Source organism: Microtus pennsylvanicus, chromosome 7, assembly GCF_037038515.1.
Source record: "Microtus pennsylvanicus isolate mMicPen1 chromosome 7, mMicPen1.hap1, whole genome shotgun sequence".
Classification (NCBI taxonomy): domain Eukaryota; kingdom Metazoa; phylum Chordata; class Mammalia; order Rodentia; family Cricetidae; genus Microtus; species Microtus pennsylvanicus.
Genome location: NC_134585.1, coordinates 6,520,714 through 6,543,859, shown reverse-complemented (window position 1 = coordinate 6,543,859; position 23,146 = coordinate 6,520,714). Strand labels below are relative to the sequence as shown.

At 37.9% G+C, this 23,146-nt stretch overlaps 1 protein-coding gene across 2 annotated transcripts in view; it reads right to left on the bottom strand.

Annotated features, from left to right (window-relative positions):
- Positions 1–23,146, bottom strand: part of Zfand3 (zinc finger AN1-type containing 3) — a 194,483-nt gene that overhangs the window by 123,560 nt on the left and 47,777 nt on the right. For both annotated transcript variants that reach the window (XM_075979757.1, XM_075979758.1), the window contains exon 2: positions 19,501–19,541. In XM_075979757.1, coding sequence (XP_075835872.1) covers positions 19,501–19,541 — 41 coding nt within the window. The remainder of the gene's footprint in view (positions 1–19,500; positions 19,542–23,146) is intronic.

Here is a 23,146-nt window from a genome sequence, read left to right as displayed (position 1 = left end):
AGGATCCAGTTAATAAATTGAATTTTCTTTTTTGGGGATATTGGGGATATTGTTGTTAATTCCTCTCCAAAAGTTACTACAAGTTCTTTGCCAAGGTTCACTTTCTGCCCATAATTTGTCAATATCATCATTAGTAAAAAATACTAAAATTTCTGCTGGGTCTAGTTCTGCTAATTGACAAAGTTTCAATTTTCCTTTTAGAATCAAATCAGAGACCTTTTCTACATGTTTTTAATTTTTTTACTCTATGTGGTAAAAAATATCCATTCTAAGATAACATCGACCCTCTGCATTAATATTCCTGTACAAAAATGCTTAGAGAGTAAAATAACCTGAATGCAAACAAGCTCTGGATCCAAACAATACACATATGTATCCTGTAATTTCTTTTCCACCAAGCCAATTCTTTTTCAGCTTCAGCTGATAATTCTCTTGGACTATTTAAGTCCTTGTCACTGTCGAAGGTTTTGAACAAATTACTCAGTTCATCATTTTTTACCCCACTAGTGGACCACAGATAGGAAATGTCTTCTACCAATCCTTGAAAGTCATTAAGAATCTGCACTCAATCTCTAATTTGTACCTTTTGAGGTCTAATTTTTTGTAGACCTATTTTATATCCTAAATAATAAATAGAATCTCCTCTTTGTGTATTTTTCAGAAGCAATTTGTAATCGCCAACAAGTCAAAATTTTCTTTACTTCTTCAAACATTCTTTCTAAAGTATCTACATTTGGGTTAGCTAGTAAAATAACCATATAATGGCAAACTACAGAGTGAAGAAATTGCTTATGTTATTATTTCCAATGACTGTCATACAAAATATTGGCAGAGTGCCAGCAGAGGAACTAAGAAAGCTTTCAACGAAGTAGGTGGAATGTGAGAAACCAGCTCACAACTGATAGCTACCCAGTCAGTTTCCTTAATCAAATAAGCTTTACTTCATTCAGTATGTGATCAGAGCTGATGTTTTAGGAGAACACTCATCTACTTTTGCCTGGACTAAAGCAGTTTCACTTCTAATGAACCTTCCTTCAACTGACTCTTTGAATAAAAAAGTTTAGCGGTGCTAGAGATGACGCAACAATCATCTGCATGCACGGACTGTGTTAACATCTGTTCTCACCTACATAAGAATTTTGTTGTTATTGTTATGTTGTTTGTTTTTCAAGACAGGGTTTGTCACGGCTGTCCTGGAACTCATTCTGTATACCAGGCGGTCCTTGAATTAACACAGATCCTCCTGCCTCTGCCTTGGAGTGCTGGAATTAAAAGCCTGTGTCACTATATCCAACCCAATTTTGAACCCAGCCAAAGTGGATTATTTTCTTGCAGACAGTAGACTAAAAACTCTCAAATCAGTAAAACTGTCTCCCAGAGAGAAAGAACTACTGGCCACTATCTGCACACCTAAGCATATAGTAAATGTTTTCCAAGAGATGAAAAATAACATTTCAGAATTTCAGCAGATATAAAATTAGTAAAAAGTAAAAGACAATCATTACATCATCATGTAGAAAAAGTTCCACCAACCAACAGTACAATTCTGACTCCAGCAGCATCGTGCCTTTCAGTCAAGAAAAATCATGAATGTTACTGCAGAGCCTCTAACTTAGGCACCCAGCAAACAGAAGTCACAGGCACATACAGCTATGTAAGTCAATTAGATGAAATTAAATATAATATCTGGTTCTTCAGCACAGTGGTCACTTCTGAACTAAGTAAATATGCCTCACTGCATTCTGTGCTCGCTAGTATTTGTCTACTTGACACAAACTAGAGTCACCTGGGAAGAAAAAGCTGCAGTTTAGAAATTCCCTTTAGTAGACTGGCCTGAGAACCTGTCTGTATGGGTTTTTTGTTGTTTTTGGTTTTTAGGTTTATTTTTTTTATTTTATTTTTATTTATTTATTTTTTTTTGCCTGTTGTTGATTGGCGTGGGAGCAGGTTTAGTCCCAGCCCACCATAAGCAGGTGGTCCTGGAAGGTATAAGAAAAGCTGCTGAACATAAACCAGGAAGTAAGTAAGCAGCATGGGTTCTGCCTCTGCTCCTGCTTGAGCTCCTATCAGGACTTCCCTTAGCATCTGGATGTGTAAGACAAAGAAACCTTTTGGTTACTGTTTGATCACAGCAAGAGAAAGTGAGCCAGAACACTGTCACACTGGAAAGCACAAAATGCAGATCACTGTGACAGGTCACTGCGTGAGTGCTTCTTCAAAGTGAAGCTTACAACTCACACTGCTGTATTTCCATAGCACTTGTCTGAATCCAGAGTTCTGTAAGACACCAGTGCAAAGAAACTGCAAACACCACTAACTAGAAGGTGCCTTTTACTCGAATCTTCTGAAATAGTCTGTACTTTGGGTTAGTTAATATGTGGCACTTAAAAGCTGACTGGCAAAGAAGAAAACCATTGTTTTGCCAAAACAGCTTGTCAGGACTCTATAAAGCAGTTGGACAACAGAAAGCATATGGCATGAACTATCCAATGGCTCTGGCAAATAAGCCCAGGGCAGGAAAATACAAAAATTATTCCTTTATTAACGGATTTAACTATTGATAAACTACACAAATTAATTCAGGTCCAGTTTTAGTTAATGGGATCTTCCCTGAAGTCACATTTTACTGACATCGTGGCCCTTTTATGTCGCTGGCAGAAACAACTCTAATCCCAGATTACAGTCCACAAAGACAAACATCACTCTCACTGCCTCTTCAGCACTCTCATTCAAAAGGAAATCCTGCCCTGAAGTCATTTGTAGCAAAGGGAAGCCTATCACCTAGTCCAACAACCCATGATCCTCATCATAATCAACATTCATTACTGTCAGTGTGCTAATAACATAATCCCATTCAATTAAAACTATAGCTACTGTGAGTCTTGAGAGCCATTCCTAGAAATCTCATACTAAGTTCTAACTCCTACACATTCTCAGAATAAATATTCTCTCACAGTTTCGAAATGGACAAGGGTACCAAAATGTTGAACGACCATATCTGCTATTCTAACATGTATTTAATGTGCATCAGACATTGGGAGATATGTTAACAAAAAATTCATCAGTTACTTCTGAGGGTTCACAGAGAGGCAAATAAAGATGCTGAATAGCCAACAAAACAGAAAGACGAGTTTGTCAAGCTTCTGTACTAAAATCCAGCTTTAAGGGGCCCTTTGTGTGCAGTTGGACAGAAGCCTTGGTCACTACAAATAAACAAAAATAGATACTGCACCCAATGAGACATGTCAGACTGCTAAAGGTTTTGTTCTTTGTTTGGAGGGGTGGCAAAGTGAGCTACTTCACAGGAAGTAAAAATGTATATCAATACACTAGTTGCCTTTGTTCTTTTATCTTTTTTTCTTTATCTCATATGTGCCACCCAAAAAAAGAATAATTGGGAAAAGCAATAAAAGCCAAAAGAATTAAATTAAAATGAAATATGAAACACCCTTGTTTTGCTCCGAAGCCTGTGAGAGAGCAAAGGCAAGCCCTGCTGGTTAAGAAAAAACTGAGTGAGCTTCTCAAGTCTGAGACTGTTAACTCTTAGAACACGAGTGTTCATCATGCTACTCAGAGAGCAGTTAAATCAACAAGCATCAGAAGCAAAACTACGCCAGGCAGTGGAGGAGCACATCTTTAATTCCAGCACTTGAGAGGCAGAGGCAGGCAGATCTCAGTGAGTTCAAGGCCAGCCTGGTCTACAGAGTGAGTTCCAGGATAGCCAGGACTGTTACACAGAGAAACCGTGTCTCGAAAAAGCAAAAATACAAAGTCTCCCTCACAGGATACACAAAATAGCATTTCTTTAATTTATATAATGTGCTTATGTATATACAGTATGAGAGACAGAAAGCTATGCATTAGCTAAAGTTAAGGGCTGAAGGACTAGAAAACAGAAAGGCTACAATAAGGTCTATTTTATGTGCTCAACAACAATGCAGTCTGATTTTATTGGGTGACATATTCATGCAACTATCCCTGGTGCTACAGGATATCATTCAGGTCTATGAGAACAAACACATATATGTTAAAAACACAAATCACATGATCAGTCAAATAATCTGGGTAGATCATTTTAGGAATACTGGTGGGGAGTGAATCAGAGTTCTGAACAAAGTGTATTTGGTCTTATTCATCACTAGGGGCTTCCATTCACTCCTATTCCAATATTTCTAATTCTTGTTCTGAACTTTAAATCAAAGCCTCTGGTCTCCTAACTCTGGTTCTCACTGCTAAGGTACCAGGTAGCTCTTGCCATAGAATAAAATTCTATCCATCATGAGCACTGAGATGAGCTCTTGGTTTTAGCACACTAGAGGCAGTGCACCAGACACTTAGCACACAAATGCTCCTGAACTGGCTCATTTTCTCATCATTTAAAGTCTTCAAAAACTATAAGCAGAGCCAGGCGGTGGTGGCGCACACCTTTATTCCTAGCATTTGGGAGGCGGAGGCAGGTGGATCTCTGTGAGTTCAAGACCAGCCTGGTCTACAAGAGCTAGTTCCAGGACAGGCTCCAAAACCACAGAGAAACCCTGTCTCGAAAAACCAAAAAAAAAAAAAAACTATAAGTAGAGAAAACAGAGCAAGAGTTTGGAAAATTCTATAATAATCTTACAAAATAAACTAGCATATTAATTATAGGATTTAATTATTAATTTTTTACTCTTAAAATTCATTATACTTACATGAAAACACTGACTAATGGCAGGCTGAAACATGAAACTATCTTCACAGTAGTTATAGAACTATTATACTAAGATTTTTATAGCTTATATTTTCAATGAATACATTTATTGAGTACGTACCATTTTGCCAGGTGCTGTTTGTTTAATACATCAAGCCACTACTATTCTCTTTTACCAGACGGGGAGGGGGGGGAACAGCAGGGGCTAGAGCAATGCCTCAGCAGTTTAGGAGATTCAGTTCCCAAAAGCCGTATGGTAGCTCACAACCATCTTCAACATAGTCCCCAAACCAAATTCATGAACATCCCCTTCAACTCCAAACGCTGCTGCCCATACACACTACCTATCTTCTTTATCTATTCAGCAGCTAAAAAGCCTTAGTCACATTTACTTTTTTTTACTCTCCACATATGAATTCTAACAAAAACCCAAGGAATCTTATCCCAGGGTAAATTAGATCACCCTTGCTCCCCCTCCATTTCACTGTGATTTAGAATTTTATACTGTCTATTATATTATGTAAATCTAACTGATAACCTGCCCAGAGACAAATGAAAGAGGCATGAAAGGCTCAGAACTGCCCTCTTACCCATTAAGCTACACTGTCATCTTGCAGTATATCTAAACAATGGCCTTACTCAGCTCACCACTTAAGATCCTCAATGGCTTAAAACAGCTGCTGGATCACAACAGAATTACTATTTTGGCACTTTCAACCAAAAAATATTCCACTGATATAGCCAGCAAGCCCTTCTCATGATCCAACACTATGCATTGTGGTACAGCACCTTAAAACACAAAACATTACATTATGTCATGCTATGTTATAGTATGTTATATTATTTATGTATTTCTTCCTGGTTCCATGGGAACAAATGGCACACACAAATCACTAACATAAGGCTCAGTGTAAACTTCTACGACAGGATAAAAACCCTAAAATGAAAACGATCTTCATTTCACTTGAGATTTTTCTATTTTTCAGAACTAAAAAGTTTATTTAAGGCTGATCTGGAAGGCCTTAACCTCTAGCTAATATATTCAGAGGAACTGATTTATCTCCCCAGTGTAAACAACAAACCTGTCAAAAAATATGAAATCTGGGGGGTAAGGTGTCCATGAGGTCTCAAAGTATCTTTCTCTATTATTTCCTTACTTTCTGAGACAGTGTACCTTACTTAACCAGAAATCAGTGATTTACCTAGGCAGATATATCTTGCCAGTACGCCCCTGGGATTTGTCCATCCTCGGCATTAGCATTAGACATGCGCACTCCCCAACTTTACACTGAGCAATCTCTGCAAACGCCACAAAGCTATTTTCAGACACAAAGGGGAATGATGCCCACAGTTGCAGGAAACTGGTAAGGAGGATGAATTGTAGAGAGGAAAAAAAGAAAAAAAACCAGCAAGCTCATAGTTTAAAGGGCAGAGCCCCACAGAGATGGAAGCAGCTTGAGTTTGAAGAACAGAGCCCTGAAGACAAGAGAATACATGAAACCAGCATGGGATCATTTTTGCTATTTTGCTGAGTACTGAAAGGGCATGTGTTAGGAAAAAGCCTTAAACTTAGAAATGCTTTGAAAGAATGAGAAAGTGCAATGAATGTGAAGTGCTTGCAGGAACACAAACAAAGTTGAAACCTCAGATTTGAATAACTGGCTCTAAAATGAGAATGGCTTAAGGGCTGCCAAACAAATCTTAAAATGAAGACCAGAAAAAAATTGTTTCCAAATAATTTTATTACATCCTGCTATAAAATTTTGGAAGCTTTATAGGGATAGACAAATATATAACACCAAACAACAAAACAATGTTGATATCAAATAAAAATAAATAAATAAAAGGCTGAGGAGACAACTCAGTGAGTAAAGCCTGAAAACTTTCAGCATAGACTAGAAAGGCAACCAGGGAGCCAAAGGCAATTCCTCTCCTTCTGGGAGAGGGCAAGTCAGTTTAAGAGTGTTGTCAGCCAGGCAGCAGCAGCACAAGCCCAAGGGGGAATCTCTGTGAGTTTGAGAACTGCCTGGTCCACAGGATGAGTTCCAGGATAGCCAGGACTACACAGAGAAACCCTGTATCGAAATTCACCCCTCCAAAAAACATGTTGTCACTGGGAAGTCGCCCAGCACTAAGTGAAGACCACACAGCTATGATAGATGCACAGAGGTCTAGACTTGATGTGACAATGGAGAAAAATAAAGAGAGAACACAACGTCAGATGGATCTGGGAGGAGTCCCAGAAAAGGTACATATAGTCAACACCCATTATAAAAAAAATTGTAAAAAAACCAATTTAAAACAATTTATTCCTGTTTGTTTTACTTTATAGTTACTGTAACTGGTACTGCTTTTCCATTTCTTTCTTTAACATGTTCATTATTAATATGTTTTAAAGTCACTAATCATAATGAGAATTTTTTTCACTGAAACATTATAAAACTAATGTAAATTCTAACAAGATTCTGGCAAAGTCCTTGGTTTTCTCTATATATAAAAGTATGCTATCAACAAACAGGAATAATTTTATTTCTTGCATCACTATTTAAATATATTTTAATTCCTTCCTCTGTCCAAGTATTCTACGACTTACAAGCCTCTGTCTCGGTCTTGTTCTAGATCTCAGAGGAAATGTTTCTGCTTTCTTGCATGCAGGACAGTCCTGGCTGTGACTCCGCTCTATTGTGGAGGGGTGGGGGCAGCACCTCTATATCTAATTCACTAAGGATTTTTATCATGAAGGGATGCTAGATGTCACAACTGTCTTTTCTGTCCATTTTGGTGACTGGGTGGTTTTTGTCCTTCGTTGTAGTGATATGAAATGGAACTGATGAAAATCATAATGAAACTGAATAAAATCGTAACAATGATTATGCTGCGCCACCCCTACATACCTGAGGTAAGACCCTTTTGGTCATGAAGCACATGCTTCAGATGGATGCACTGTCAAAGTCAGTTTACTAGTATTCTGCATATATGTTCACCAAGGATGTGAGTCTGAAGTTTTATTGTGTTGTATTCTTTTCTGCTTTAATATCAAGAGTAATGCTGGTATCAGAGCTTGTACTGGAACTAGCACTGTGTTTAGTTTTTTGGTTGAGAATTGGTTTAACTTTTTTTAGTTTGGTAGAATCAACAGCAAATTCACCTGACCCTGGGTTTTTCTTTGATAGGATGATGTTTATTACTAAGACTTGCAATTCCTTACCAGTGTGTTCAACTTTTTTGCCTTTTTGATACAGTGTTGATAATTAGTCGTCTAAGAACCCTTTCTTCTCTTCCAGGCTTCTAAGGTACTGAAGTACAACTATTTGTAAGAGTTCCCATGATCAACTGTTTTCTCTGGTGTAAGTTGAAACGCTTCGTTCCATCTCTGCTTTTATGATGAGCCTCCTTTGTCTCTCTGATGGTCCAGTTAAAGATCTGTCAATTTTGCTTACCTTTTTTTTTTAAGTGTATGGGGATTTATATTAGTCTCTATTGCTTTTATTCTAGTTTAATTTTTCTTCCTATTAATTATCCCATTAGTACCCAGAGGTCACACTAATTTTCCCTGTTAGCATTTAAAGTCTGGCATGCAGGTTGCTGCTGCAAGTGAAGAAGTATATGTTAAATATAAAAATACAAACAATGCATTTCAAGTAGGTAACAGAAAAGATACATGGGGACCAGAGATATATAGCTCACTGGTACTACACAGACTTAACATATGCGAGGTTCTAGACACTAACCTAAAGATCAAGTTCACAGGCCAATCTGGTGAGGGCCTCTTCCAAAATGATTCTAGCTTGTGTCAACTCACATAAAACTAGCCAGCACAGAGTCTTACTAACCCTGGCTGGCCTGGGATTCACTATGTAGGCCAGACTGATCCTGAACTCAAATCTCCCGGTCTCTGCCTGTCTCCCAAGTGCTGTATTAAAGATCTGCACCACCATACCCAGCCTTATTTTGATTTTTTTAAAAACTAAAAACTACAGGTGGTGTATGTGTATGCGCGCGCGTGTGTGCGTGCACGCGCATGAATGCATGCTCTGGCTATCCTGGAACTCACTTTATAAACTAGGCAGGCCACAAACTCACAAAGATCTGCCTGTTTCTGACTCCTGAGTGTTGAGATTAAATGTGTGGGCCACCACTGCCTGGCTAATATAGTTTTAATAATATATTTCATTAAAGTAATCTAATTGGATTCACAGTGAGTGAAATATATAATGGTCACCATGTGACAAGAGGCCACTACACTGTCACATCCTTTCACAGCTCCGGAGACTGGGGCAATGAGAAGATGAAGAAAGGACAGATACTCAGAAAAACTGGGATGGTATGGGCTGGGCTTTCTGAAGAAGAATCCACAGCACCCTGGAAGCTCAGTGTGTTTATTATATACAGTGGAGCAAGAGGCAGGGTTACTGAACTCATCTGAACAAGGGTACAGGTTTAGCTAATCTAGGTAGAAGCAGTCTCTGCAGGGAAGCAGTCTTAAACCAGAAATATCAGGGGAGAAACCTATGGTGGACATTTTCTTCACATACTGCCAGAGTTCACACTTGGATGCCCCAAGGTAGGCTTTTTGCAATCCCTCTGAATCTCATGGTGGAAGGGAGAGACAGGGTTCGATTTTCCCATGGGTCTGAGACTATGGGGTCTTGGTATGGCTGACCCTATGTCAAAAATACACATGTATTCAAGACTTCACTCATTAAGGCTTTCTTTATTTAATCACATAAAATGCTCAGTCAGCCATCAATTACACAGATTTTTATGGCTGTTATTTTAAAAAGAGAGAGAGAGAGAGAGAAAACTACCTTTTTACATTTCACATACCAATCCCAGTTCCCACTCCCTCCCTTCCTCTCCTCCCCCATCCCACCCTCCCATCCACTCCTCGGAGAGGGCAAGGCACACTGCCCCTGGGAAAGACCAAGGATACAGATTAACCAGGGAAAAACATTAAAAGATAATTTCTGTTCTAAGTATTACTTACTTATGGAAGCGTTTTTAATTCTTTTCTACTAAGATGGTTTATTCGGTAACTATGTAACACTTCACTTGTGGACAATAAATTTTTAAAGATTTATTTTTAAATCAAGGAAAAAAATAATATTAAGTACAAAACATTTTTAGTCATTTGTATTGTGGCATGTCTGTCATGTGTCTAAATGTCTAATGTCAAGATAGTAATTTATCTTGAAAACTCATATCAAAATGATACCCCATATCTGTTAGTAAATCCCCATTCCTGCCATGATCCCCTGGCAAATACCATCTGACCTGATGTATCTATGAATGGACTAATCTAGGTTCCTTAAGCAAGTCATACACTTGTCCTGCTGTGATTGATTCATTTCACTTAGCACAATGCCCTCCAGGTTCACACATAGGTGGTAGGACACTTTTGAAGCCTTTTATGGTGTTCACGCAGCATAAAGACAAACTCCTTGATAATGTTGTAAGGTACAAAGAGCTGAGGAATGAAGTGAGTTGACTTGAGAAAAGGAATAAATATAAACTTTTTATGCTCCCCTTGTGATGAGTTCCCCTAGCCATAACCATCAACACATAAAAACAAGTAGGAAAGGACATTTTAAAAGAACATGTACCTCAGGGAATGGAACACTTGATCTTAAGTTGAAATACGCATCTTTAATAAAACTTTGTTATATCTGAGAAGGAATTCTTTAAGGCACTGGTAATGTCGGACATTCAAATCAACTTTTAATTAATGTATGCGATAAAATCCAACTTATGCAAACAACTCTTACCTGAAAAACACAACCCCAGCACTCTTGAAACAGAAGCAAGAGAACCTTGTAGACTTTTTTCTCGCCTATAGAAATTTCTAACCTGACAGAATCTAAAGATATCTAGTATTATCTTAAGATTTACTAACATTAAAAATGGGGAGGTAAGACCAACTCTATCTTAAAAATAATTCCCACAAGAAAGAAAACCAACCAACTCACTTTTAAAATAATTCTTAGATATACTATAATGATGTCACAAATAGTGCTATTGATATGCTCTAATATTTGGAAATATCAGCTTTCTTTATATCATTGAATTTTCTAAGACATTACAAATAATGGATAAATAATGTAGCCTTTATTCTGCCTTTAAAATTATGTACTGAAAAAATTAAAATAAGAAATTACTAACATAATATGTAATTAATATATTCACATGAGGAGAAAGGAAACATGCTGAATCCATGTTTTTAAAAGATGGACCTAATCAACAACAACAAAGACGACAAAATGGCTGCTTCCAGTGTCACCCCAGCTCACTTCCAACCTTTCACTCAGAAAATGACTAGGAAGAGCACTGATATTTTACACCTAAAACTTCTTTTTCTCGGAGTGTATGTAACCACCATTTAAATCTAAGATCGATGGGTTCACAACTCTAGACTTCCTAAAAACAGAAACAGTGCTAGGCACTCAAGATGAGTACTTAGTGGATAGATAGGCTGAGCAGACAGGAGCAACAAGCCTTGACACCTTGGGACCGGTGTCCTATTGATTACTTATGACGACTCATGAAAACAAACATGCCATGAGTCAAAGGCACACCGCTGTCACTTTACACAAAGCTGGCAAAATCAGCAACTTCTACAGATGTCCAATACTTTCAAATAAAATCATCTGCACTGTCAGTTTAACATTGTATTAGCCTATTGCTCAGCTATTTACCAAGACAGAACAGACTAAATCCTTCACTCAGAAAACTAATGGGATAATTATCAATAGCTGGTGTTAACATTCAGAAATGAAGTATGGGGCACTTAATAATACTCTGTTACCGTCATTCTTCAAAACATTAGTAGATGGGGCTAAAGGGATGGACTATCTTCCAGAGGTTCTAAGTTCAATTCCCAGGACCCACATGGTGGCTCACAACCTTCTATAAGTACAGTCCCATGGGATCTGATGTGCAAATGTACATGCAGACAAGACACTCATATAAAGTAGATAAGTAAAAATAGCTTTTAAAAAAATCAGCAGAACCTGAAAGACTTTCATAGGACACAGCTAGAAATATGATGTCTAGTTTAAGTCCAATTAACTAGCTGCTCATTTTTTCTAGAAACCTTAATACAGTCCTATGTACTTTTTAAGTAAACTGCTCTTAGTCTCTCTTAGATGTATTCTTCTTAGTCTCTCCCTACCTGGGCTAACAAACACCAAAATGTTGAACAAACTCATTACAAACTCTTTACTCATCTAATTTTTCTCTCGGCATTATTATTTCAACACAACTGATAATTTGATTTTTTACAAAATAATTTCTGTACAAAATAGAGAAACATACGCAACATTACTATTTAACTGGGGAGTGCTAATTTCTTGAGTTTATTTGACATATCAGCTAAAAATAACTGATTTTAGAGTACATGCAAATACAATACCAAAATATGGTCTTTCTTGAGAGTAAATTGGTAAATTATTAGCCTGTGATGGTCTATCCAAAAACATCAGGGCTTTTAAATACTTGATAAAAAATGAAACTAAAATTCCAGTATTAAGTCATTGACACCTAATATTTGCTACTATCAGCTAAAGATAAAATAGTACCCCACAAATTCTAGGACCTTAATCGTCATAATTTCATCTATCTCTGGAGATACACTATTATCTAAATAGTTACTAGCTTCATATGCCCCTACCCACCTAAACAGCAGCAAGCAAAGCTCAAAAACTACATCATTCATTGGTTGAATGCTTAGGAATTTAGAGAGTTTTGCTACCATGTCTCAAATGATCACAAAGAGGAAAGGGCAGATTTGTAATGGCAAAGCTTTAAAATTGACAAGTCACATGAGGAAAGTTACAAAATCACTCAATGGAGGTAAGTCCTTAGACTCTTTTCCCCCAAAGTACTGATCTTTCCAACAGGTATTTGTGAGTCAGAGCTAAAGTAGTATCTTTTTATTCCCAAATGAGTGTCAGTCCCACTCATGGGTACCATGTTTTATTTAAAATATATTCTTTTTCAGTAACTACTTTGTTCTAATTGGCAAGGCAAAGCCAGGTCTCTAAAGCACACAGCTCGTTACATTCAGTTTGGATTACAAAAGCACCAAGATGAAACAAACTGCATCGAAATGTACAAATTAACAGCTCAGGAGTACAGGACAGGGTAGTGGAATTAGACTGTAATTTGGAACAAACTCCACAGGGAGGCTGGGAACAAATCACTAGTGTCCTTATAAACCATACAAGGTTTCCAAATGAGCATATACACAGCCAGAGGACGGCTTTCCATAACTTAACCAAGCTGCTAAATATGGATATGAGGAAACCAATTTCTTTAACACTATTATGCACATGTGTATGAGAACAGGAATACCAACGAGGCAGTTTAACATCAAAACCTACTGTCACACTGTCTAAACATGAAACTCATCTTTGCCTTCCCACTGACAACGCACCAACAAGCCCACAATTAAATCACATTTTCAAACACTTTTTAAAAATCTTTTAAGAAGCTAAACACAGAAGACTAAATTAGGAATACAGCTTTGCTATGCAGTACAGAGAGGAAGGTTAACGAGCTAAAAGTTACACAAAAGGCACAAGAAAGATGTTAAGAAATGAAATCTCACCACAGAAATAGAAAATGCTTTAGACAAAAACATTTCCACATCTCTCTCCTTCCCACCCCCCAACACCCTTCCTGAATTAACTAATCTGTGAAGCTTCCAGCACCCTTCCTGATTTTCCCTGGAGATCTAGAGACGAATTATAACTGAACTCACAGGAAGGAGCATGGGAAAAGCAGAAACGACATGCTAATGGACTGACATGGCTATAACCTGTTAATCAGTTCTCTCCAAATCCACTTCACCAGAGCTTTTACAATTCCATCTAATCTATCGCGAGCATGCCTAGTCACTGTATACTATGGAGATGAGGACTGGAGTTCAAATACCTAGAAAACTAACCTTCACTCTAAAATCTATTTGATCTTGGAGACGTGAGCTGCAGTTTCTTGTTCTGTAAAATGGAGCTATGAAGCAAGTAACACTGGGCTTCATAAGACAAAAGAGCTGCAGCAATCTCAGTCACCAGGACATTACTTCAGACTTTAAACCCTTCTGAAAGCAGAACTGTTAACTACGCATACTCTTCATTAGTCTTTTTGTCACAAATAGTTATTCTTGTTCATATACAAATACCCTCCTTCTTAGAATGTTTGATCATGTACTGTTTTTAATTTTCTCTACACAGAAGTCCTCTATTTCTATCAAACCCAAAGTCTTAAGGGTCTTTATCTTTCTTGTATCTAATAGTGTAAGAGTAACCAAAAAAAGTTAAAGCCTACCTTTTGATATGAGTTCAAACTGTTAACAGACAGATCTACTTTAGACTCCAGAAGTCAACAAACACTGTGGACTTCCGATATAAAATTTTATAGTAGTAAAAATCAAATTTTAGTTATACTTTAGTAGCTTAAAGATAATGTCTTTTTATAAAACTTGATATCCCTTCTTCAGCTAAAAGATTAATTTCAAAAGGGTTATAACCAGGAAAAGTTTCCAAAACTCCACAAAGTTAACTAGATCAAGAAATGCTTTGAGTACCAATAGTTATGCGGCATCAAAGCTACAGAAGTACACAAAGAAATAAAAATCCCATGGTATTCAATACCACTCTGAGCCTATCACCAATTATTTCCCACTTTCCCATCAGATAAGAGGAATCCCAAGTACACACAGTACAGGAGACATAGCAGATCTGTCAGGCTGCTCTTCATGACTATTACATAAGAGGCTAACCATCTCCAAATCAAGTAGTTCTCAGATCTGAGAGGTCTCTGAATTTCTCTGATGAAGAAGTGTAATCTGGAGCACAAGTCCCGCTATACACCTATTTGTTTTAAAAGTAGTTACATATTATTAAAGTGGACTAAGTGATACAATGCTCCCACCTCTGTCTCCAAAATATATCTATCTACAACTTGTGAATAGGAACCCATTTATAAAAAAAAAGAGGGGGTCTTTGTAGAGGTAATTAGTTAAAGATTCCCCAATAAAAATAATCCTGAATAAGGAACAGCTCTAACTCCAATGTCACTTGTCCTTAGGAGACAGAAAACAGACAGCAGACAGAAAGTCCACAATAGAATGACTAAAAGTCAAGGAACATCACACTACAGGCAAAACACGGGATGATCTGCTTCTGCAGTTCTAGAAAAAAACACCCTACTGAAACCTTGAGTTAGGCTTCAGTCTCCAGAACTAAAAAACACTGTTGTATAAAGCAAATGAGGGCCAATTATTATGGAAACACTGTAACAGTAAAACAGTTAAAATGGCACAGATTATAAAAGGCAACAGAAAGAGCTCAAACAGAATAAACACTGTGCAGCATCTAGCCATGGAAAGGCTGCTGCCTACCAGGTGTGAGGTCCTGGTCTAAGCCCAGAACCATAAGAAAAACATCTCAGGAAAGCCCATGCCATATAAGCATGAAACCCTGAGCACTCATGTGTATTAAAAAATAAACATAAATAAATAATAAAAATAAAAAGCCAGGCACAGGGCACAAACTTGTACTCCCAGCATTGTGGAGACAAAGACAGAAGGATCCCTGAATTGGCAAATTCCAGGTCCCAGTAAGAGACACTCTGTCAAAAACCAAGCTAGATGGCTTCTAGGAACAACACCCAAAACTGACCATAGACTTCTACACATATTACTAGCACACAGAGAGAAAAGAAAATGGATGAGGCTAATTTTTAAGAGTGAAATCTCATTATCACTTTAAGATTTAAAGGCAGATCTCTGTGAGTTAGAGGTTAGCCTGGTCTATAGAGCAAGTTCCAGGATAGTCGAGAATATATAGAGAGGGCTGGAGAGATGGCTCAGAGGTTAAGAGCAATGACTGCTCTGCCTGAGGTCCTAAGTTCAATTCCCAGCAACCACATGGTGGCTCACAACCATCTATAATGAGATCTGGTGCCCTCTTCCGGGGTGCAGGTACGCAGGTAGGCAGAACACTGAATACATAATAAATAAATTAAAAAAAAAAAAGAATATACAGAGAAACCTTATGGGGGTGGGTGGGTTAAGCTGCATTTTAAATTGGTCAGCTAACAATTAGTAATTCATTAATACTTATTTTTAGTAGAAGTATTTCATGAAAATTAAAAAACTGCTTTCACTGCGAATAATCATCTCTCCCTTATTTACTCAGTTTTAGGTCAAATAAGAAAGAACATGTCTTAAATTATTCTTAAATAGGAAATAGGTCTAAATTATTGTTATTAGTTATCTGTGATAATTTCCCTTACAGGCACATGTGTTTGAACACTTGGTCTCTCATTGATAGCTTTGTTTTGAGACATTGTGGAACCTTTAAGATGCTGGGTCTAAGATCAGCAGTTCAGCCTTTTTAATAAAACGACCCTTTCACAGAGGTGGCCTAGGACCACTGGAAAACACAGATATTTACATTATGATTCACAACAGTGGCAAAATGCCAATCATGAAGTTATAACAAAAATAATTTTATAGCTGAATTAAAGGGTCTCAGAGTTAGGAAGGTTGGGAACCACTGGTCTCAATGGAGGAAGTGGGTTGCGGGGCTGGACCTGAAGACAGACGTAAACAGCTTCACACTCTTATTGCCACAGTGACACAGCTACCACACTATGCCCTGTCACAGACTTTCGACTCTCACACTGTGAGCAAAAATACATACTCATAATTAAAAACAAAATAAACCCCTTCTTTAAGTTGTCTCTGTCAGCTATTCTGTCATATCAATAAGAAACCTAGTAATAGTTACACATTCTGCTTAAAAGAAACTGCCTACTATGATTTTTCAGAGTATTCTTCTCTTGGCCTATTATTTTATGAGTGCATGTCTCTGCATCACATACATACACAGTGCCCTTAGCGGCCAGAAGAAGACATCAAAACCCTGGAACTAGAATTAGACCATTCTGAGCCACCAGGTATATGCTGGGAATCAAATGCATGACTCTCCTAGAGCAGGCAGAACTCAAGTACTGAGCAATCTCTCCAGCCCCATATGCTTGCTTCTATTTAAAACAAAACAAAACAAAACACACTTTAAAAAGAAATGTTTCGGTATCTTTGGTTGTTTGTTCTGCTTTGTTTTGTTTTGAGAGAGATTTCTCTGTGTAGTTCTGACTATCCTGAAACTTGCTACATGGATCAGACAGGCTAACTCAGATAACTGCATGCCTTTGCCTTCTGAATGCTGGAATGATAGGCATTCACCACTACACCTGGCTTTTAATGAGCATTTAAAGTAACTGTAGCAAAAGCAATCTTCATGCTGTCTTGTATGCATCTCATGTCAATAATATATTCCCTATGCTTTTCTAACTTCATAACCAAACAATACACAAATGCATTTTTAAAGTTCAATGGTGTTTTTTTTTCTTCTTAAAGAATTCAAGTGCTGTGTGAGCAGGCAGAAGCAAGTAACAGAAGAGGCAAGAACCTGACAAATGTGAAAGCATTTTTCTTGAAAGCAGAGTTTCATGGACTCGAACTCAGCAGGCAGTCAAGAATGACTTCAAACTTCTGAATCTCCTGCCTCCATACCTCAGTGCTAGCATGGAGCACCATGTCCAGTTTACCTGGTTTATTAAGGATTGAGCCCAGGGCTTCATGCACACTAAACAAGCTCTATCAACTGAACCGCACCCCAGCCCTCTCCCAAAATGCTTTTAAAACCTGTATAAAAAGGATGGACACAACAGCAGCAACAAATAACTATAACCAAAGAAAGTAAAACTTGAACAAATCTAAAGAAACATGAAGGCCACAAACTGACTCTGTTGATGATTTTGTTTGATTGATTTTGGTTCTTCAAGACAGGGTTTTTGTAGCTGAGGGGCCTGTCCTGGCAATCACTACATAGACCAGGCTGGACTCGAACTCACAGAGATCCATCTACCTCTGCCTCCCTAGTGCTGGGATTAATGGCGTGCACCACCACCATCCAGTTGATGATTTTTTTTAAAAAAAACATTATATTCATCCAGGGACATGAGAGAGTTCTTCCTAAGTATTTAGTGTGAACTGCCTTATTCAAAGGTATCTGGCCTTCCCAAAGGAAGATCTCTACAAACTCCAATGGAGATCACCCTGTGAATAGAGCTACAATCTACTGCAAACTGTACCTATGTTCATCTGTCCTACTAAAGTTCTTATCATTGAAGAAATATTTCTTTGTATCTGTAATTACAGCTATCAACAGAATGTAGCCCTCCACAGAACCTGGCATAATGTGATTAAAATTGGATGAAGCTCAAATTTACCAACTAAGCTTTTCTTTTAAAAACCTAAAGTGACAAACTGCTAACTCTGAACAGATGCAAATTGGTTGTTTCCCTACTCCTACAACAGGCCAAAATTCCCACCTATCCTCTAGTTTAGGCACAAATGTCAAGGTTTAATGAAGATTGCAGAATGATTGTTTCTTTGCTCAGATAGCATAATGAATCCAAGATGAAAACAACAATAACAAAAAATCACTTTGATTGGATTCTTCTGAGCCCCCTTCTTGATTGGGCTTTCCCTCTGACACACCCCAATATAAAAAGAGTTAAACATTAACAGCCTTCTAAGTAAAAAGCTTGCATCCTTAGAATTACAACCAACACAACCACCCACCATCAAGTCTGCCTCTTCAGACCTAATAACTCCCAAAATATACACTGTTCTAGTCAACACTCACAAGCATGTCCTAAACACTCTCAGAGCATTAACTAAAAAGGACTTAGAGTTATAAATTGTTCCATGTCATTTGAGATGTATGTGTATCTCCTCCTACAACTTGGGAATGTCTTTCTCAAGAACTTGAAAGCCATGTTTTTAAAATGTAATTACCAAATCTATCATCTCTCAGACTACTTTGCTCATTACCAGTCCATTTCTTCTGTCTCTATAGCACCTCTGCTTTGTCACCTGTGCCCAGTTCTTGAACTTTCCCTTGAAAGGTCCCTGCAACCACTATGTACTATGTACTTGAGTTCAGTTTATGCTATATCCTGCTGTCTGTTCCTATGGAGTTATCACTAAAATCTGTCCATAACATCCTATGCAGTACCCAAGCTTTGCTTGCCTTTGACAAATTAAAAAGAAACTAAACACATCTCATCAGTAAAGAGTAAACTGAATTATAGAAGATGATTGGCTATAAACTTCTCTTTGAGAAACTAAATTGGGGATTTTAAGTTCAGGAAGGAGTCACAGTTCAAGAACGCAATCAGTATGTGAGGATTGTAAAGCCCTTGGCAAGTCCCAGTCCTGTGTTTTACAAATGATGGATCTAAAGTCCAAAAAGATGAAGTGACTTACCCAAGATGATTTCAAGGAGGAATCTGATTAGAAGGGGCTAACTCAGCGTGACTCGCTTCCTGACTCCAACATGAAAATATTCTTCCTGTGGTATTCTCATTGGTAAAGCAACATTTACTATTAATCATTTAAGTCAAGATCAGAGATTAATATACAGGACCCTACTAAACCAGAAACATTTTTAAAATTCCTCTGTATCCCAACAAACTGAGCAAACTGCATTTGATGCAGGTACGCATGAAATTCTATTGCATTCAGAGAGGCCAGTTCAGCAATCTTAACCAATATATCAAGTGCCCAGTGAAGAGAAGCTGCTTTCACACATAAAGAAAACAAAGCCCCATGCAAAATCCATAGAAGGGCCATATAATTTAGATAATCTTAAAATAACAAAAAAGGAAAAAATAAATTGTTGGGGGAAAAAACAAAACACAAAAAAACAAAAAACACCCAAACCCTTTTCTGCACTTACCAGCAAAGCATTTGGAACAGAGATTCATAGTCTTGCTGGACCTGGGGCAAAAAAAAAAAAGAAAGAAAGAAAGAAAAGAAAGAAAGAAGAGCTAAAAATTCCATATCACTCTAATCAAAACAAAAAATTAAATGCAGGCAAAGAATTTACTGGCCAGACAACTGCTCTAATAAGCTAATTAATACAAGTCTGGCCAGCTATCTATCCCATCCCCAACAAAACAAAAGCAAACAAAACCAAAGTAAAATGCATGGGTTTTTATTTTTACCTTTGCATGTGCCAATGCTTTATTTTATTTGCTGTAATTAACAGCGGGGACAGCCATACGTTTAGGAGTACTGCAGTAGCCCTGGAGTCAGTTTATCTCAGAGCTCACCGCAGTCCCCTCTATAAAGAGCAGACATGCCCATAGAGGAGTTTTAAGCTTTCCTCCAGAATCACAGGCATCTGCTTTCCCATCACTACAACTTTTATCCCCTCTTCAATCCTCTCATTCAGATCCTGGTCACACGATGACCTTGTTTAAAATTTTTCCTTCAGCTGTTCCCAATCAAATCATTTTCTCGGGTCCTTTCATCTGTTAATAATAGCTATAATTCACTGAATACTAACTTGGATGGGCATTTAACATATATTATCTTATTAATTACCCCAGACTCCCTAAGACAGGCATTACCATATTGCTTTGCTTTACTTTTTAAAAAAATTTCACATTCATGTCTATATAACCAGAAAACAATGCCACAACTGGCTACAAGTAATGAATATTAAGGAAATGTTCCCATCTCCTCCAAGATAGTCTTCAACTGAGATCTTAAAAATCACAGCATACCCTTTCATCCCCATTTGACCAGCCAGCAACTTTCCCGAGATTTACATTTAGAGACTGCAGATGCTTACCTATCTGACCTACTCTCTGAGTTAACTCTAAGACCATCGTGTTGACCACCTTTTAACAACACAGCACCTGGTAGCACACAGCCAGCCAGGGACTAAATAATCAATTTATATGCCAGATGCTACTCTCTGATGCTTACCTGAGCCATCCCGCTCCAAGCAAACTCATTCTTAGAATTTAGAATTTCCAAAGACCTCCAAGATTACTCTACACTGGGTAAGTTGGCCTATTTGAAGCTTTATTCCTAAGCAACTTTCCTCTCAACATTAAGCCTTTAGCCAGAGTTGCCCTGAAAAATAGAATAAGCCAATTTTCTTCTGTCCTTTTTACTAAATTTTACAATTTAAGCCTCAGATCTGGTACATACCAATCATCCCACCAAATGGGAAAAAGGAGGTTGATGCCAGAAGGAGCCACACAGTGAAATCAAGGGCAGCCTGGGCTACATAGCAAGACCTTGTCTCATAAGATCAACAACCACAATTTTAAAGTGAGGGAGGGTTGAGGGGAGCCAAAGATTACAGAACAGTAAATACATGACTCATATTTAACTCCAATATCCGCTCTTTTCACCAGGAGAAACAAGGATGTCTGCTTGTCACAAAAGCTGAAGGATGCACACCAATACCAGCCTTACTAACAAGTAAGAAAAATATTCAGGGAGGAGGAGACAAAAATGCATTTTTTTTCTTCAGTCTTCCTGATCTCTTTTCAGATAGTTTATTCAAAGTGCCAAATCATAGTTCTCAAAACCCAAGAGTCTGCTGACCCCACTTACCCCCCTCTATAAACAGCATCACTTCTTCCCAACTCTTCAAATCGCAATCTCATGTGAAGTTTTTACTCTCTGCTTTTCTGCTGTTTTTTGGATAACACTCAGCAAGGCCCACAGCTCCACTCGCAACTGCACTTGTTACAAACCTGTCCCACCAATGCTCCGGCACCGCTGACACTTGCCTAAATTACTCTCCACTATCTCCTGCCTCTCTACAGTGATTTCCCACCCACCCCAAAAGTCAGGGTCATCTTTTAAAAAGTGGGTTATGGTATGCTTCTCTCTCCTCTCTCTCTCTCTCTCTCTCTCTCTCTCTCTCTTTCTCTCTCTCTCTCCCTCCTTCCAATAAGTGAATTTCCGGTCATTAAACTTGGGTAGTCAAGATTGGCAGCAAGAACCTTTATCAACTAAGCCATCTTGTTGGCTCTCATTTGGTATTTAACAGACAACCAAAACATGTAAGTAATATTAAGAGATGAATCCTTCCTAGATACCTGAACCATGAAAAACCTAAGTAGAATTTTTAATGTATTTTGTAGTGTGTGGTGACCATTATCTAAAATTCCTGTGGCTGTCAGGTTCCCACACATCTGGAGCTCTAGGGACAATGCCACCCTACTCAGGAGTCAACTGGGAAAAAGACACTATAAAAGGTTTCTTTGAAACAAGATAGGGATTTAAAGTCAGGTTAACACTGTTACTGCTTTGATAAAATTATGTTTAATGTTCTCCACTGGTTGTCCAAATACATAGCTCTTTATACAAAATTGGGGAGGGGACAAACATGTAATCAAAAACTAAAGACAGGTTATAATTCTACCTCATATGTCATCCTACTATTATATGACATGCTTGCTTGGATTTTTATGGGTAGATATGTTTAACTCAGAATTTATTGCATTTAACAGTAAATAGTGTGTAGTATGCTCAAACCATACACTTTCAAATATAACAAGTATTTCATAGAGAAATCCATCAAAATTCATGTTTTCATTTTACATGTATACTTACTATTTCTGCCATTTCTCTTGCTGCTCTATAATGCGGCTTTAGGGTAGACAATGTTGTGGCCACGATTAATCCACTGCATGTTCACACTATACTTAGCTGCACTCTTAGTCTTGTATGCATTACCTTTTTCCCAGCTAGTTTTCTATTATAAATATTGCCACAGTGAACATTTTTAATCTCTGGTAATGAACCTGTGTCTGAATAATTTTTCTTTGAAACTGTTTCTGAAAGTTTACTAGATGATAAAGTGTGAATTTCATACATGCTGGGAAGCTGCTTTCTGAATAAATTTTACATACTTCTTTCAAATAATTCTCACCAACACTGAGTATTTTTATTTTGAAATTTTTGCTTTATAAAGAAATTATCTTGTTTAATGATATGTTTTCCTCCTCCCCAATTTTGTATAAAGGACAATTTTAGCTATATTACTATGGCATCAATATTTGAGGATATTAATTTGGGGGACATCAATTTTTCAACAAAGAAAAAAATCTCAAAATGGAGGTAAAACTGCTCTCTGGTTCTCCCAATCTCCAGTCCAGCTCCAGCCATCATCTCCACCAATACCAAAGTGGGAGCCGTGCTGCCATGACTCAGAGAAAGCCAAGCAGGTAAAGGAGTTGGACTATTGCTCATCTGAACTTTCAAATTATAGAATAGGGCTTTTTTGATGTTCATGTTATATACATGGGAAAGGGGGGTGCACACACATGCATCTGTGTGTCTACATGCGCATGTGGATGTACCATGTACTCCCATGTACATGTGGGTGCACATGCATGGGTGTCTACCTTCCTCAACCACTCTCCCTGTATTTTACATAGGTAGCAGGGTCTATCACTGAGCCTGGTGCTTGCTGACTCAGTTAGTCTACCTAGTCTTGCCCCAAAGATTTCCTTGTCTCTGCCTCCTGAGAGCTAGGAAGGATTTCAGGCAAGCTGCCCAGATTTTACATGGTT